This window comes from Ostrea edulis, chromosome 4, assembly GCF_947568905.1.
Source record: "Ostrea edulis chromosome 4, xbOstEdul1.1, whole genome shotgun sequence".
NCBI classification, from domain to species: Eukaryota; Metazoa; Mollusca; class Bivalvia; order Ostreida; family Ostreidae; genus Ostrea; species Ostrea edulis.
The window spans coordinates 71890118-71907880 of NC_079167.1; the positions used below are offsets into that span (position 1 = coordinate 71890118).

Consider the following 17763-nt stretch of genomic DNA (forward strand, 5'->3'; position numbering starts at 1 on the left):
AGCCTTTTTAGCCCCAATCCCCAACCCCGACACTCTGTCATGTATTAGAAATTAGAATAAAAGGTGATTAAAAAACCCATGGATCTGCAGATAGTGGGCAAAAGTAGCGGTCTGCAGATAGGAGTTATATCCAAGTCACGCTAGATACCATATCGACCGTATCAGCACGATCTCGACTATTTCAACTATACTGGGTTTTGTACTGTGACTGTAATCCTAAGGGTTTGTCGATATCGTATTTATATCATATCATGATTCTTGAGGTTTTCTGTCTTGTTGATATCGACATGGAATCAGTTTTGTGTTGACTATCATCTGAATCGTGCATGTCACTTCTAGTCTTAGTCCCGTGGGGATCCGGGTTAGAATAGGTCCTCAGTATACCTAGCTTGTCGTAAGACTAAATGGGCGGTCCTTCGGATGAGACCACAAAAACCGAGGTCCCGTGTCACAGCAGATGTGGCACGATAAAGACCCCTCCCTGCTCAAAGGCCATGAGCGCCAAGCATAGGCCTAAATTTTGCAGCCCTTCGCCGGCAATGATGACGTCTCCATATGAGTGAATATTCCCGAGCGGGACGTTAAACAATATACAATCAATCAATCTAGTCTTAGTCAATCCTTCTGTCGATATCTTATCGATATTGAATCATGATCGTATTGACTTTCCATTTTGCGTGTCATGCACTTTTCGTTTGAGGTATCCCTTCCTATGTTGTAAATAGAATATGAATTTTGATACTGTACGAGGAGGGATTAAAAATCCATGGACTGGTGCCATATAATGGAATAATTCTGGTATGCCGGTCTCCATAAATGTGACACCATCAGTTAGGGAGGTCCCCATAAATATAGCGTCTAAACCTAAATTTAGTCCTAAACCTAACATTATATCCTTAAATTATCGTACATGACCCTTGAAAACAGACTTGTGTACATTGTATGTTAAATTATAACGTTGTCATTTGACGACATGGAAACATCATCACCGACATCGTACTTGGTCACTGGAAAGCTTGATCTCGGTTGAGATTCGGCTCGGCTGAATATTTGGACTGACTCACCGGTGAAGGTGTCTGTCCAAATATTCAGCCGAGCCGAATCTCAACCGAGATTATGAAAAGCTGTGTACACGTAGTATAAACAATAACTTTTTTTTCAGATTACGTTTGTCGATATCATCGATATTGACATCGTACTTGGTCATTGAAGAAAAGTGTTGTAAGCAATGACTTACAGATGGCGATATCGACACGATGCCCTTGAAAACAGTCATGTTTATAACAGTTTATAATTTTGTAAGACGTCGATATCTGCGATTGTTTTTTGTAGGATGTGGATATCGACGATATCTGTGATTGTTTTTTATAGGATGTGGATATCGACGAGATCTGTGATTGTTTTTTGTAGGAGGTGGATATCGACGATATCCGATTGTTTTTTGTAGGAGGTGGATATCGACAATATCTGTGATTGTTTTTTGCTATCGTTCGGATCCATTTCACGCCACATTTTTATTTCGCATTTTCAGCACTTTTTCGTATCTTATATAATTTTGTGTATGTGCCTCCAATAATCTAGTTTACATGCATATCCATTCTTTATATAAAATGCATCAAAATGGATTAAACAATCAGTTAAGTGGACCTGTCCTCGTCGCGGTCGATTTTATTCCATTAGGACAACAATCATTCATTCTGCATTAATCGACAGAAGCACATTTGTGATGAATAAAAAGATGCCATACAAGAATCTTTTCTCGTACATTTCTTTTGAAATTGACATTGCTTTCATCATATACAATGAATACATGTTACATGTAGTTGCACACAAGTTCGATCCGGTTTTTAGTACCATTTATGTGAATTGTAAAGGATGAAATAACGACAACATTTTTCCATGGTTTATATAATTATATATTGTTCATGACAACATCCTGTATATATTATTTCTAAATGACAAACTTTGTTTGAAACATGTGACACAGCTATATAAAGGATCTTTAAGTCCCCAACATGTATACAGTTATGAACATTCTGATGTTTTTGTGTAGAAAATTAAGTAAATTGCAATCAAAGTAATTGTAAATTGCACCAAATGTAAATTTACATAGCACAATGACAACCGTCTTGCATCTGACGACTTAGAAATATCAAAACACAGCCTCCAAATGTATGAACATGGGTGTAATTAAATACATAAATACTGACAAATTGGGAAATAATTTGCTTGTTGTCTACAATTTTGTGAATTAGCTCAATGGATGAATAGGACATGCCCTATTTCACTCGCTAGAAAACATTGAATAGCAAGCCAAAAACAAAAAAACATGTAACTAGCAGTGTAAATATGGCTGTAGCTCTAGTGTGGGTTTAGTGCTAACTTTTTCTGTACATCTTTTATTATCTTTAGCCATCTTCTATAAAACTTCTTTGTTTTGTCCAGATCGTCCATTGTTCATGTTGTTGATCATTGCTTTATATAATATCTGTATCTTGTATCTAATTTGTGGATTATATATATACATATTATAATATACAATGTATATATATATATATAAATAAAAATAAATTCACTATTATATAATTGATACTACCACCCCTACTCGGGGTTTAACTTGCAACCTGTGGCAACAAAATCTCTTAGCAGCATGTGACCAGCGTACTAGATCACTTACCCACCTAGGCAAGTTATTAAAACTTGCTTTTGACAATTATTGAATTTTTGCCATGCTGTTACATGCTACACAGGCAGTTTTGTATTTCATCATATAGACACATGATTTACCAAAAACTAGAATACATACCATAATGAAATTATAACTAAAACCTAAATTAACTAAATAGCTACGGGAAAATTTTAGTACGATGAAATATTACACAACACCGTGAACAGGTTAAATACATGATTAAGGTACTTTAAATTGCTTCCATGTTTGTCTTAAGTTTATGATAATCACAGCTGTTTCATTGTCAAGAACTGAATTTGGAGATGGTCCCTGAATTTCAAACATTCCATTATGCATCATCAGGACGTAGATTGAACAGAGTGTCAATCACGGTCTCGTCCGCTAAGGTTGTGATGTCACCCACATTACGATCTCCAACTGCAATCTTTCGCAGAATTCTTCTCATAATTTTTCCTGACCTAGTTTTTGGCAGACCAGGTGCATTTTGAACAAAATCTGGCATTGCAAATGGACCAATCTTTTTTCTAACTGTAAACAAAAATTCATTTTTAACATAAGAAATACAATGTATACTTTTAACATATAAAATACATGCATGGCAAAACAAATGATGAAAAAATCATTCACAATTACTTCTCAGTCTGCAAGGATCACTAACCTATCATTTTGAGTTCGCTGCCCAAATCTCCAGTAAATGTTTCACCCTATAAATCAGAGGACACAAAATGAGTATGAAGTACACATCTAGTTAATTTAACAATGTTTCATTTGAAAAAAAAATGTATAATATTGAAGTAAATCAGGCAGAAGGCATTATTGAAGCTGCAAATTTTCAGTTAAAATGGAGCTTTAATAAATGTTCGAAGGCTTGTCTTGACACAAGTGTACTGTGAAAATATGCTAGGAATTCTTTGATATTAAAGTCTTCCAAGTAACAATATAAAAATATGGACATAGACATCTAACACCCGCAGGCTGCACAGAAAAAGTTGAATTTATAAAATTGCAGGTTTTTACAATGGTTGGATCTGTGGCTCTCTGGTCTATATTATTTCTATATTACGAAGGCGAGTCAATAAGAAACCAGCCTAACTTATTTCCGGTTGAGATCCACCTCTTCTTTTTCGATGTAATTGCCCTCTAGTGTGATGCACTTAGACCAATGGTGTTCAAGTGCCATCAGCCCAGAACTGAAAAAGTCAGGGTCCTTTCCATTGACCCACCCCTCAATTGCCGTCACAACTTCTTCATCAGACTGGAAATGACGTCCACGGATATCCTTTTTCAAGTTTGGGAATAGGAAGAGGTCGCTAGGAGCTAAGTCAGGCGAATAGGCAGGATGTGGTATTAATTCATACCCGTTTCGCTCTGCAGCATCCATTGCAACTTTGCAAGTGTGGACTCTTGCGTTGTCCTGTTGCAGCAAAACAACTTTAGAGAGTTTACCATGGCATTTTTCACAGATGGCGGTTCTCAGCTGGTCTAGCAAGTTTGCATAGTACACTCCAGTTATTGTACTTCTCTTGGGTAAAAAGTCCAACACAATAACGCCTTTTATGTCCCAAAATACTGTGGCCATCACCTTGCCAGCAGATGGTTGCATCTTGAACTTCTTTGGCCTTGGGGAACCAGGCCCTACCCACTGACAACTCTGAGCTTTATTCTCTGGCTCATAATAATGAACTGAAGTGTCATCTACAGTCACCAGATGCAAAAGAAAATCATCTTTTGACCTAAAATACTTCAACAAGATGCTGCATTCTGATGCTCTGGTTGCCATTTGCTCATCACTTAATGGATTTGGGGACCCAACGGACTGTTAATTTGCGCATACCTAATCGATCATGTAAGATTGTTGAATCGCTACCATGTGAAATGTCTAATGCCTGTGCTATTTCTTCCACCTGAATTTGCCTATTAGAGTATACCAGATCCCGACCTTTCTTACACATTTCTTCGTCGGTGGCATCCAGTGAGCGTCCAGACCTGGCTTCATCTTCTAAAGACGTTCTACCGCATTTGATTTCCCCTACCCAGAATTTAACCTGAGCATAAGATGGTGCAGAAGACCCATAAACATCGGCTAACTCGCCACGTATTTCCTTGCCTGTTTTACCTTTTAAATACAAATACTGAATTATAGCACGGTACTAAACTTTAGATGAAAAGCATGCCTTTGCATCACTAGCCATGTTTGACATTCAATATCTTATTAAAGAATGACTCGATACGCGTGCAATTTTGTACCCAGGTATAAAACATGTATTGAAACAAGGCATGAAAATCGTGACCGTCTCAGTCAATCGGAAATTGGATAGGCTGGTTACTTATTGACTCACCCTCGTAACTACAGTTCTGCAGCTAGCATTGACAGACATATAAACACTACATCAGATAAACTCACTCCAGTGTTTATCTTTTCTAAGCTATAAAAGACATGGTAGATGAGGAGTTATTGCGAGTCAAGTGACCAATAACCTCCTTGAGAGTGACAGATGGAGAATTTTTGTAAGTGACCACTGACCTCCTTGAGGATGACAGAAGGAGAATTTTAGTAAATTAAATGACCACTGACCTCCTTGAGAGTGACAAAGCAGTAAGTGCACTCTCCCTTGATTTTGTGTGGGTGAGACACTACCGCTGCCTCTGCCACCTTGGGGTGTTCCACAAGAGAGGACTCAATCTCAGCGGTACTCAGCAGGTGCCCCGAAACATTGACCATGTCATCTATTCGTCCGGTCACCCAGATGTAGCCATCACTGTCCTTCTTCCCTCCTGTTGGTTAAATCAGATTGATCAATCAGAAAGTAGTATCCAACCAAACTGGTCAATTTTTGCAGCTATACAACACATTCATGTGTTTTATATGAAGAAAATGGTGAAAAAACACATTTTTGGAATTTGTGGGCTATTTTCATTGTCATGGCAACCATCACACCACATTTCAGTGCATAATCTAAATCTTCATGATTTTTCCTTTCAGAATATGTATAGGTTACATTATGAAAATGAGACTAGAAAATGTTATAATTTCAATTTGAAATTTTTTTTCATCAGCTTTGAAGGAAAACTAAAAAATTACTGGTTTGATGCATTTTTATCACACAAAATGCTAAACATAAGTCATATCACCTTGTAGGAAATTCTTCATGTTCAGTTTAAATAAAGGTCAGAGGTCATTTCAGTGTAAAGGAGGTATAGCGCTTTTGCTGACAAAACGCCGACTCAGAAATCTAAAGGAAAAACATCGGTTTCCAATAATAGATTGGTGTGTTATTTCTAAATATAAGGCCAACGTTTTTGATGTTTCGTTAACCAAGATAAATAACTGCAGAAATTTAGCATTACTGACATTTATATGAGTTGTTCTAAAAATAATACAGTATGGTTTCTTCACGGATCACTGGATGTGGGCGGAGCTCATCTATGTTCATTGTTATTTACCTGGAATTTAGCTGGCCAAAAGATCAGGGGGTTATGTATACTTTTGATATACACAGGACATGTCTCAGGGGCGTCATTAAAGTGTAAAATTTGTGCCTAAATTAATATTTTTATCATTATTTTAGATTTTCTCCAAAAAAAAACAGACAATAAGAAAATTAGAAATCGAACAGTACAAACTTTAAGGCATATGAATATAAAACAGACACACATATATACATGTATGGTTACTAAGAAGCAAATTACCCTGACAAATTTTTTTCAACAAAATTTACAACACTTGCAAAGCACTTTCTGTAAGACAATATTCAAATATGAAGAAAGATCATGGGTTTTTACTACACTTAATCATTGCTAATGTGATTAAACTTAGTTTTCTACCCTTATCTTCCAATATCCCAGGGGAAAAGGTTTGTACACTTACTGGAGATACATCAGTGTTGAATACTGACCAAAAAGTATAATAGATAAATCAATTTTTCTTTGAGAAGAGGAATGGTAAAAAGGGACTACAAGCTACAGCTAAAGTGGGGAAGGTCCTTTGTACTTTCCTGGCCGAGTGGTTCTTGAGGGGGCATGGCCCTTAATTTGAACTTAAAAGCCCTTCACCCAAGGATGCTTTCTACCAAGTTTGGTTGAAATTGGCCCAGTGGTTCTAGAGAAGAAGTTGAAAATGTAATAAGTTTACAGATGGACAGACAGACGACGAACAACAGGTGATCAGAAAAGCTCACTTGAGCATTAAGCTCAAACCTGTGGTAAACTGGTTCGCGGCGAGTAATTTTCATGATCGAGTCTATTTCAAGCATATGAAAAACATTCAAGGACTGGATCGCAACGAGAAATATTCACAAAAATAAGGTTCTTGCGAAATTTTCTCGCACATGAATATAAGTTGCTGTACAATAGTATCCCGAGAATTTTTCAGAATGTGTATAGCTCAAACTCACCATCCCCTGTACAATAGTATCCTGGGAATTTTTTGAAGTACGTAGTCTCGAATCTCTCGTGGTTACCGTACACAGTTCTCATTATTCCCGGCCATGGCTTCTTAAACACCTGGTTACAAAAAAAAAAGGTTTAGAAACATCAATTTCATACACTATAATTTAGAATGTCTGTAATGATCGTCAAAAACATGGGGTATCTACAATATACTGATATAAATTCATTCTTCTTGCACCACATAATACGACTTCCTGTTAATATTCTTATACGTATTGATATGCAATGTATACATTTGTTCTTGTTTATTTTTGTTACATTTTTTGTTTATATTTGTCTTTGTTTGTATTTCTTCTTGTTGGTATTTGCACCTGTTTGTATCTGTTGTTGTTTGTATTTGTACAATATTTCAGTGATTGATTCTATCAGCTGTTGATTGATTGTGATTGATTCTATCAGTTGTTGATTGTGAGTGATTCTATCAGCTGTTGATTGTGATTGATTCTATCAGCTGTTGATTGATTCTATCAGCTGTTGATTGATTCTATCAGTTGTTGATTGTGATTGATTCTATCAGTTGTTGATTGTGATTGATTCTATCAGTTGTTGATTGTGAGTGATTCTATCAGTTGTTGATTGTGAGTGATTCTATCTGCTGTTGATTGATTGTGATTGATTCTATCAGTTGTTGATTGTGATTGATTCTATCAGCTGTTGATTGATTGTGATTGATTCTATCAGTTGTTGATTGATTCTATCAGCTGTTGATTGTGATTGATTCTATCAGTTGTTGATTGATTGATTCTATCAGCTGTTGATTGTGATTGATTCTATCAGTTGTTGATTGTGATTGATTCTATCAGTTGTTGATTGTGATTGATTCTATCAGTTGTTGATTGTGATTGATTCTATCAGTTGTTGATTGTGATTGATTCTATCAGCTGTTGATTGTGATTGATTCTATCAGTTGTTGATTGTGAGTGATTCTATCAGTTGTTGATTGTGATTGATTCTATCAGCTGTTGATTGTGATTGATTCTATCAGTTGTTGATTGTGAGTGATTCTATCAGCTGTTGATGTGATTGATTCTATCAGTTCTTTGTTAGACTGACCAGATAGCCCTCTTTATCGGGTTCCGTTATTTCTTTTCCCTCCTCATCCATAATTACAGGCATGACTCCAAAGAATGGGAAAGTCTAGGAATAAAACCAAATTGCAGAAATAGGTCAAAATACAGTTGAAAATTTGTTATGAGATCATCAAAAGCTTATTAAATGATTATCTAACGACAATTTCTTTTTTATCAATCACAATAAACATAAACAGACGTGCATAACAAGAATGCACTTTGGACAGCACTATTAGTAAACACTGCATATTTATCATAATTTTAAAAAAACCCACGACATTGACAAAAACACAGAAAGTCCATAACCGCAGCATCTGCTCAAAAGTAATGGGTCAGACAGCTTACACAACTCTTTAAATGTAAAATATTGACTATCATTGTTTTTGCTTGGTGATGGGTCATTTATGGAAATTAAGGAGGAGTAACATATCATCATAATGGCTGCCTTCCTTTTGGAACACGAATGAAAATATGAATATCAGCAGGATTTATATACTCCTTTAACAATAATTGCCTAGCTGGATAGCTCAGCAGGTTGTCAACTGATGATCTGAAAATCACAGGTTTGAATCTAGCCGGGCTTTTGATTATATTTTAGATAAAATGCATTTTTAACTATATTATGTAAATTTGAAAGTTTTCAATTTTAAAATATTATCCTCCGCTTTCCATCCATAACAGTCATTCCTCCTTAAAGCTGTACTTAGAGAAAGATTGAAGGTTATATTAGCTATGAGCCTATAAATGATAACTCTTGCAGTATATCCATAAAGATATTTCAAAATACAGTTACTATGGAGACAGTAAAGAAAGCTGTTTCTATGGATACTTATAGCAGACCCTGGTTTAGTGGTGTGTTTCTATGCATACTTACAGCAGACCCTGTTTTGGTGGTGTGTTTCTATGGATACTTACAGCAGATCCTGGTTTGGTGGTAGTGGCCCCTGGGAGTGGAGTTATCACATGCCCTCCCTATAATTACATCACAACATTACATGTACTTACAATGTACCAAAGACAACTGGTGATACTTAATACTTCTCAATTAAATTTCTCTAACAAAAAACTGTCAATTCTAATCGATCAAAAATCCTGTGCATGCCCCTTTAAGTACTGGGTATTTTGGAATGTGATAATTTTCATCACATTATGTTTGACATGCAACAAATGATAATTAATTAACTCTCTCTAACAGTATTTAACTTCTGTTGTAGAATTCTCTGTAACACTAATTGAAATTTTTAAAACAAACTTGATTCCTCTAGTCCAATATTTACACAACATCAACAGAGCTGCCAACATTATGAAATGGAAAATAGTAAGGCAGGGGTCAGGGGGCCATTTAGGCCCCCTACCACTGGAGATCTTTTATGAATAAATATAAATGAATTTAGACATATTACTTGTTAAGCATTTACAACTGCAAAAGGTCAAATAGATCTTTTATTGATTTTACTTTCTAAAACTTTCGTACAAAATCTTGTTACATTAGTATATTATAATTTTACAGTTACTGTGTCAGTTATTCTGGCAAATTATTTTATGTTATTTTCCCCGCCGTGAGAAATGTTGAAGTTTGTCAGACAGATTGTACACTTAGCATACAAACTCCCCCTTTCTGACTTTGAAACGAATAGATGTTTACTTGGATATTCTTTGAATTTCTGACTTCATTGGACATTTTCTTCTTTGGGGAAGTATTGTTATTTCCATCAACGCATGGCTTAGGATTAGTAGCAGCTGCTATATTGTTTATTTCAAAGCATTAAAATGATCGAGATTTTGTATTTATATATAGACTATGTAAACAAACGTAGTAACAACTATGGCTTGTTTATTATAAAAGTAAAAACCAATGATGGACAGCTCCAAAACTTTCGAAATGTCAAATAAGCAAAAATCGGAAGAATAGTGAATTCGTAAGGTGTATTTTTGGCCCAAAAACCGTAAGCCTTACACCAAAATCGTGAGGGTTGGCAGCTCTGCATCAACGTAAAACAATAAATTGTCCGAGACTTACCGTTTCTGTCTGCCAGAAGGTGTCCACTATGGCACATTTCTTGTCCCCCACTACATTGTAGTACCACAACCATGCCTCGGGGTTAATAGGCTCTCCCACAGTACCCAGTACCTTCAGGGTGCTCCTATCGTACCTACAGAACCCCCCAAAACAGGCATCAATATAAAATTGGCATTATCTGTAATTTTGTCACCAAAAATTGAATTCATTGAAAATTGCTCTATATCATATATTTCAGTAATAAACTAATAGCACCAGTATTTAATTATTTCAAATATCTTTTAACCTCAAAATAGGCACATGAATGTAATTTTGGTGATCAAATAATTATTGTCTTGCAAGACAATAATTCTTCCTTGTATACTTCTTCAAACTAAAAGCAGTTATCCAACGTAGTATTATAAGGTTTCTCTTGTTTTTGTACAAAATAAATATTTTATTAGTCATTAATATATATTCCTATGCCAATGGGAGATGTTGAGGAAAAAATGGTTGCCAACACTTTCACAGCTCATGCGCCTTGAAGGGCAATCTTAGATAACTATTCTGAAATGCTTCTGACATTTGTAACACATTGCAATATACTAATCCTTATCATCAATAAAATTTCATATCTTAAAAAATACAGGTTACCCTATTTCAACAACACTGCTTTAATGAGATCCTCACCTCTGCTTCAATGAGATCCTCATCCCTGCTTTAATGAGACCCTCACCCAGGTTATAAATATTGTCATTATGCTACCTTGATCTATGACAGACTGGCTCCATAATAAGCTGGGATATTTTTCATATGATAACTATTATACGCACGAAATATAAACAGCTGCAGCTTGTAAAAGTCAAATATATTTCATCAACTCATACTTACAAATCATCGTGGTCCGAACAGAGTTGGGCACGCTGAAAGCCTCTCTCCAGATATAAATGTATGTACCTCTTATGTCTGTATATCTTATTCGCCTATATATTGTCTCCCCAGATATACATTTATCATCAACTTCCTAAACTATTTTGGTATTTGTGCCTAGAGTGGCTTTTATATCGGGGAAAGTTTAATGGTACGTCTATGGTACATGCAGCACCAGGCACTTACTTGGTGACGTAGTCATCGCCGTACTTCATGAGTGCCCGGATAGCTGTCGGTGCAGTGTAGAATTTGGCGACTTTGTACTTTTCTATGATGGCCCAGAACCTTCCGGCATCTGGGTAAAATGGCACACCTTCAAACTACATGGAAAACGAAACATTTAAAACACAGTTCAGTGGACCGAAACAGATGCAGGCATAAGGTATAATGACTTGGACAGTAACTTACAATGATTCCAGTGGCCCCATTGTTCAGTGGACCATAACAGGTATAAGTGTGACCAGTGATCCATCCCACATCAGCGGTGCACCAGTACACCTCGCCGGGATGGTAGTCAAACGAGAACTTGAAGGTGGTGGCGGAATACAGCATGTAACCCGCGACTGTGTGTAGCACTCCCTTAGGTTTCCCTGTGGAACCACTGTAACATAAAGCTCAACTGTAACATAAAGTTCAACTGTAACATAAAGCTCAACTGTAACATAAAGTTCAACTGTAACACAAAGCTCAACTGTAACATAAAACTCAACTGTAACACAAAGCTCAACTGTAATACAAAGCTGAACTGTCACACAAAGCTCAACTGTAATACAAAGCTCAACTGTAATACAAAGCTCAACTGTAACATAAAGTTCAACTGTGTCAGCAGACAACCTGTTAGTGTCAGCAGACAACCTGTTAGTGTCACTACACACAACCTGTTAGTGTCAGTACACAACCTGTTAGTGTCAGTACACAACCTGTTAGTGTCACTACACAGAATCTGACAGTGTCAGCACACAACCCGTTAGTGTCAGCACACAACCTGTTAGTGTCAGTACACAACCTGACAGTGTCAGCACACAACCTGTTAGTGTCAGCACACAACCTGTTAGTGTCAGCACACAACCTGTTAGTGTCAGTACACAACCTGTTAGTGTCAGTACACAACCTGTTAGTGTCAGCAGACAACCTGTTAGTGTCAGTACACAACCTGTTAGTGTCAGCACACAACCTGTTAGTGTCAGCAGACAACCTGTTAGTGTCAGTACACAACCTGTTAGTGTCAGTACACAACCTGTTAGTGTCAGCAGACAACGTGTTAGTGTCAGAACATAACCTGTTAGTGTCAGCAAACAACCTGTTAGTGTCAGCAGACAACCTGTTAGTGTCAGTACACAACCTGTTAGTGTCAGCAGACAACGTGTTAGTGTCAGCACATAACCTGTTAGTGTCAGCAAACAACCTGTTAGTGTCAGCAGACAACCTGTTAGTGTCAGCACACAACCTGTTAGTGTCAGTACACAACCTGTTACTGTCAGTACACAACCTGTTAGTGTCAGCACACAACCTGTTAGTGTCAGCAGACAACCTGTTAGTGTCAGTACACAACCTGTTAGTGTCAGCACACAATCTGTTAGAGTCAGCACACAACCTGTTAGTTACCTGGTGTAAAGCATAAAGAGTGGGTCTTCAGCCTGCATCCACTCCACCTCACACTCCGTGTTCTGTCCGGCCATTATCTCGTGCCACCACACATCCCGGTCAGCGTGCCACTCAATCTATCACAAAACAAAATCCAACTATAGCAGACAGAAAATACAAATATTCAAACTAATAATATGTCAATCAATTAATCAAACTGTCACGATTTGAGAAGAAATTAAGAAATTCCCTTGACCTTGAGTTTAACAGAAGGTCGCATGGCTGGTGGCTCTGTAATTTCGTCATGTTCTAAGTTCTCTATTTGTTCTTCTGATGGGGAGAGGTGTCTCACAACAACACAGGTATGAATCTCATGGTTTCTGAAAGAGAAAGTAGGGATACATCCTAGCTGTTTACATGAGTCAGCACACCTACAGGGGATACACCCCAGCTGTTTACATGAGTCAGCACATCTATAGGAACATTGGCTGTATGTTATCACTGATAGATGAATCAGTCAAATATTGATTGGTTAAACCTTTTACTTACGATTTTTTACAGGTTACTATGGCGTCATCCACGATTTTCTTGACGTTTAATAATTTTGTTCCCCTCCATACTCCATCTGAATCATAACGAAAAAATGTCTCTCTCAATCCCAAGCAAATCAGGAGTTATGTAAAAGAGATTTCAGCTGCTAAAAATTGCAAATACTTATCGAATTTGATTTCATTGATTAAGTTCAAACTTTGACAGTTAAAGTGTTATCATTGGAGGAGCATAGAGTAATCTGTTTACCAGCTGTAATGACAACATGACATTTGGCATCTAGGATTCTGTCAGCTAAAGAATCAGATGAATACCCTGCAAACTAAAACACAGAAAAGATCCAAATTAATACCCTGCAAACTAAAACATAACAAAGATCCAGATTACTGGTGATTTTACTGTAAACATCACATTATAAAGGATAAAAATCTATTCCTTCTTGAACACATCTTCAACGAGTCAAGGGTTTTTGATCCGTTCCGCTTCATATAAACCCTTGACTGAATTGAGACAGGTTAGAAATCCAGTTCTCTGATTGGCCTCATTAAAAGATGCATGATCCAATCAGAAACATTGTTTTATCATACCGGAAACTCAATCTTAAACAGAAAACCATGCGGTTTTGTAAAACTTTGTGACTCCTGTTTGCTCTCAGCGGTTAAGTCAATACTTCGTATTTGAATATCTTTGGCTGAAACTGAATATATGAAGCAGAATGTACAGATATTTGCTTTAATAATTGCAAACTTTATAACAAGTCATGTTGTTGCTATTTTTAAAAGTGTAGTTTTTTATTGTAGTTCCTAGGTAGCCATTTTGTCTCACTATCCTTGTTTAAAACGCGCTCTCTGATTAGTTAATAGCATAGGTCAATAAAGTTCATAAATACATTATGTCACTAGATGGCGCACCAGCAATCCCGTCATACTCTGTCTATTCGGTCAAGGGATTATATGAAGTGTAGCAGATCAGAAACCCTTAACTCCGGAAGATGTCTCAAACATTCACAAGCCAAAGTTTGTGATCCGCTCCTTTTCTTCTCCCCAACATGGGGAAAATAGTGAATTGGAACCCTTGGTTAGCAAAGATGCACGAGTAAATATAAATGTCGATTTCCCAGATTGGGGAGAAATTCAGCATATAAAGAATACAGAAAAGTCCATAATTTTTCAACTTCTCTGTACTCACAATGATTGAGTGGACTGCTCCAATGCGGGCACAGGCCAACATGGCTACAATGAGTTCTAATATCATCGGCATGTAGATGGCAACCTTGTCACCTTTCTGAACACCTGTAGTGAGAAAACACTTGGAGAAATATACATTTCTAGTACCTGTAGTGAGAAATACACACAGGTGACACCCGTATAGAGAAATGCACATAATTGAATTTAAATCTCTTACTTGTTGAGAGAAATCACAGAGACTTCCATAATAATATGTGGAGATAATAATATGTGGAGATAATAATATGTGGAGATAATAATATGTGGAGATACATGTATTTTCAATGCTTGTGTACAGTGACACTAGATGATAAGTTATACAAACCGATCTTTTTCAGGACATTGGAGAACTTGCACACCTTCTGCAGTAGTTGTTGATATGTAATGGAGCCATGGTCCTCCGGTTTGTTGCCTTCCCTGTAAAATAATCAGATCATAATCACAGCTTTACATGTAATGGAGCCGTGATCCTCCGGATAGTTGCCTTCCCTGTAAAATAATCAGATCATAATCACAGCTTTACATGTAATGGAGCCGTGGTCCTCTGGATTGTTGCCTTCCCTGTAAAATAATCAGATCATAATCACAGCTTTACATGTAATGGAGCCAAGGTACTCTGGATTGTTGCCTTCCCTGTAAAATAATCAGATCATAATTACAGCTTTACATGTAATGCACTGCTGAATTATTGTCCAACATCGACTCTAACATGCTGATGTCAAAAACAATGTTCTTTTAACATCACGTCTTTTGGCATCCACCCACCCCTCTTTATGATGTCATCTCTTGTAGCAAGGAAATAAGGCAGGGTTTTTATAGGTCTTGATATCAAGGGTCTGGGCCTTTCCAATTGGGAAATAATAGCAACAATTCATTAGCTTGAAGTTGGGAAAAATGTTTCATACAAAGAAGTAGGGGAAATAAACTAAATCAGTGCATTAAGGTATAATTGGACTCCTTCTGACTTTCAATTTGCATGGTCAAAGCTTACCTCATTAAAGTAAGCAGACGCCAAAAAATTAGCTTTACTTAACATTTTTGAAGCAAAAATTGTAATCTTTGAAGATATATGAACATTAAGGCTACCCTGCTTTGATTTGTTTTCATTGTTTGGGAATTTTAAAGCAAAAATTGGGAAAAATACCTGCTCTTTTAAACATTGGGAATGGGGCCTTATTTGTCGGTCCCTTACAGACCCTAAAAAATAAACCTGTAAGGAGTGTCAATAGTAAATTATGATATCGTGAATTAATTCTCATAAGCTGCAACTTCTTCGCTACATTTTTTTTCTTCAAAAATGTTATTGCATAATAATCAATGGCAAAATATGACGATTCCTTTCCTACAAATTCGCCTAAAGCAGAACGTCTTTGCTGTCTTAAATATTTGGCTGAACAAAATATAGTAGCTATGTAAAATTTCTATGCTGGGTTCAATTAATAATGCATAGCTGTCAAGCTAAAACAAATTGCCTATTTTTTGGTTTAACGTTTTTCAAGTAGAAATTTGAGAACACACAGCAAATGTTTGTCCAGTTATTCATCACAAATTTGGGTCCAACTTAAAACTAAATGCAAAAGAATATTTTGTTGTTCTTCAAAAGCATGTTATTAATCTCTGCAATCCATGTTTCAGTGCTGCAGAATTTTATTTATTGGTAGATAAAGTTTTCTATGGAAATTACTGAAGGAAAAAGGGACATAATTCTGTAAATTTATAAAAAAAAAAGTATTCACTAGATCATCATCAGAAAAAAAAAATTAATCCAAGAAAAAAATATGAATATATTTCATAGCTCAATAAAATTTCATAAAATACCTAAGATTACATATAATTTTAAACTATTTTGAACGCAAAAATCATTAACTGACAAAATTGTTAAAGTCAGTATGAAAATCTATTAAAAAAAATAAATTACTGGACATAAAATCCTGGTAACAAGTTGCAATTTACGTCCAAAAAAAAAAAATAAAAATGCAAATCACACTTGACAATTGCAATACGAGTTTAAACAACGGGGATATTAAACATGCTAATGTGTAACTATTCATAAATCACTTGGTTTTATATTGTAACAAGAAGGTAGAAAATGCAACAGACTAGACCAAGATTCAAAACGGGGCCCCCTGAATCTCTAGTCAGGTGCTCTACAGCTCGTGCTCTACCGACTAAGCTATTTGACCACCGGTGATCGAACATGGCTGACCGCTACATGATCCACTGCGTGCAATCTATTTTTTTTTTCCAGGTGAATTTCTAGACAATATTTAAGCAGATTAAAGATGACCAAAGCCACCCACCCACCCATTTTCCATGCTGGTACAATTCCCAGTCAATCATGACTTGCTTTAATCTCTGCCGAGATTCGGCTTGGCTGGATATTTGGACTGATGCCTCCGAGCCTAATCTCAGTCGAGTTAATATATATGCTGGAAATCCTGGAATATACTACCAAGTTATAAAAAAAATAGTATATGCCACTGTAGCTCATTCTTCAATTCGGGCAACTTGTTGGCAGTTTGTGACATCAAAGATGCTAACATCATTACTATCTTCGAGGAATGTCATTGTCACATAAGCATGTGATATAAAATATATTGCATCAGTGCATTCTATACATCAGCCTGACGTCCCTTTGCATCACCCTTACACCCATTAACACCAGCACTGTCTGCAGAATAAGTCGCACCATAGATAGCAACTTTGATAACAGTAATAATATAAAAAAAAAACCACGTGGAGTAATGTAGCTCCCAGTCGTCAGTTAAGTCGCTACAGTACTAGAAAATCGTGGAACTAACCAGTAGAATGCGACCTTGTCGGCCATTCCATTCTCCACATTTCTGTCAAGAGTATTATAGCATATATTGGTCTGGGCTCCTTCCATCCACTTAATAAAGATTGGACCCTTGCGACAATCGAAGTTATACTTGAGAAATTCCCCAGTTGGGGGAGACTTCCAGAAGAATTGTTTCGAGATTTCCCCCCAGAAGCCGGCGGGGTCGTTTATAGATCGTTGATACATCTCCTTGTATTGCTTAAACGACGATACGTGTGCCTCATTCTGTATCCTCTCCAAAGGAGGAAACAGATCCGAGTGTCCGTTGTCCATTGGTTTTTGTTCTAAACTCTCTTTGGAATGGAGAAACAAATCAAATGGATAATGAAAGTTGAGTGACGCCACGGAGGCAAGACAATTCGTACGTAAACGTATTCGTGTTAGACTTTCAATGTCCTGGTAGGGAAATCAAAGGATAATTCGTAACA

The 17763-nt window shown here is 36.7% G+C and overlaps 1 protein-coding gene across 1 annotated transcript; it reads right to left on the minus strand.

Annotated features, from left to right (window-relative positions):
* Positions 1-1888: 1888 nt before the first annotated feature.
* Positions 1889-17703, minus strand: LOC125668472 (acetyl-coenzyme A synthetase-like). The gene is made up of 16 exons (XM_048902683.2): positions 17298-17703; positions 14822-14913; positions 14459-14562; positions 13520-13592; positions 13271-13346; positions 12978-13101; positions 12743-12858; positions 11546-11738; positions 11324-11457; positions 10229-10361; positions 9124-9180; positions 8192-8275; positions 7084-7192; positions 5265-5464; positions 3348-3393; positions 1889-3217 (listed from the first exon to the last, which is right to left on the minus strand). Exons 1-16 carry the CDS (start codon positions 17606-17608, stop codon positions 3018-3020), a joined length of 2052 nt encoding a protein of 683 aa, XP_048758640.2. The 5' UTR covers positions 17609-17703; the 3' UTR covers positions 1889-3017.
* Positions 17704-17763: the final 60 nt, after the last annotated feature.

Excerpts from the sequence above, each read along its gene's own strand:
- LOC125668472 (XM_048902683.2), bottom strand. The coding sequence starts at position 17,608 with ATGGACAACGGACACTCGGATCTGTTTCCTCCTTTGGAGAGGATACAG. Across the intron at positions 13,102-13,270 it reads ATAGTAACCTGTAAAAAATC|AAACCATGAGATTCATACCT; the intron begins GTAAGTAAAAGG and ends TTTCTCTTTCAG. Across the intron at positions 3,394-5,264 it reads GCTTTGTCACTCTCAAGGAG|GGTGAAACATTTACTGGAGA; the intron begins GTCAGTGGTCAT and ends TCTGATTTATAG.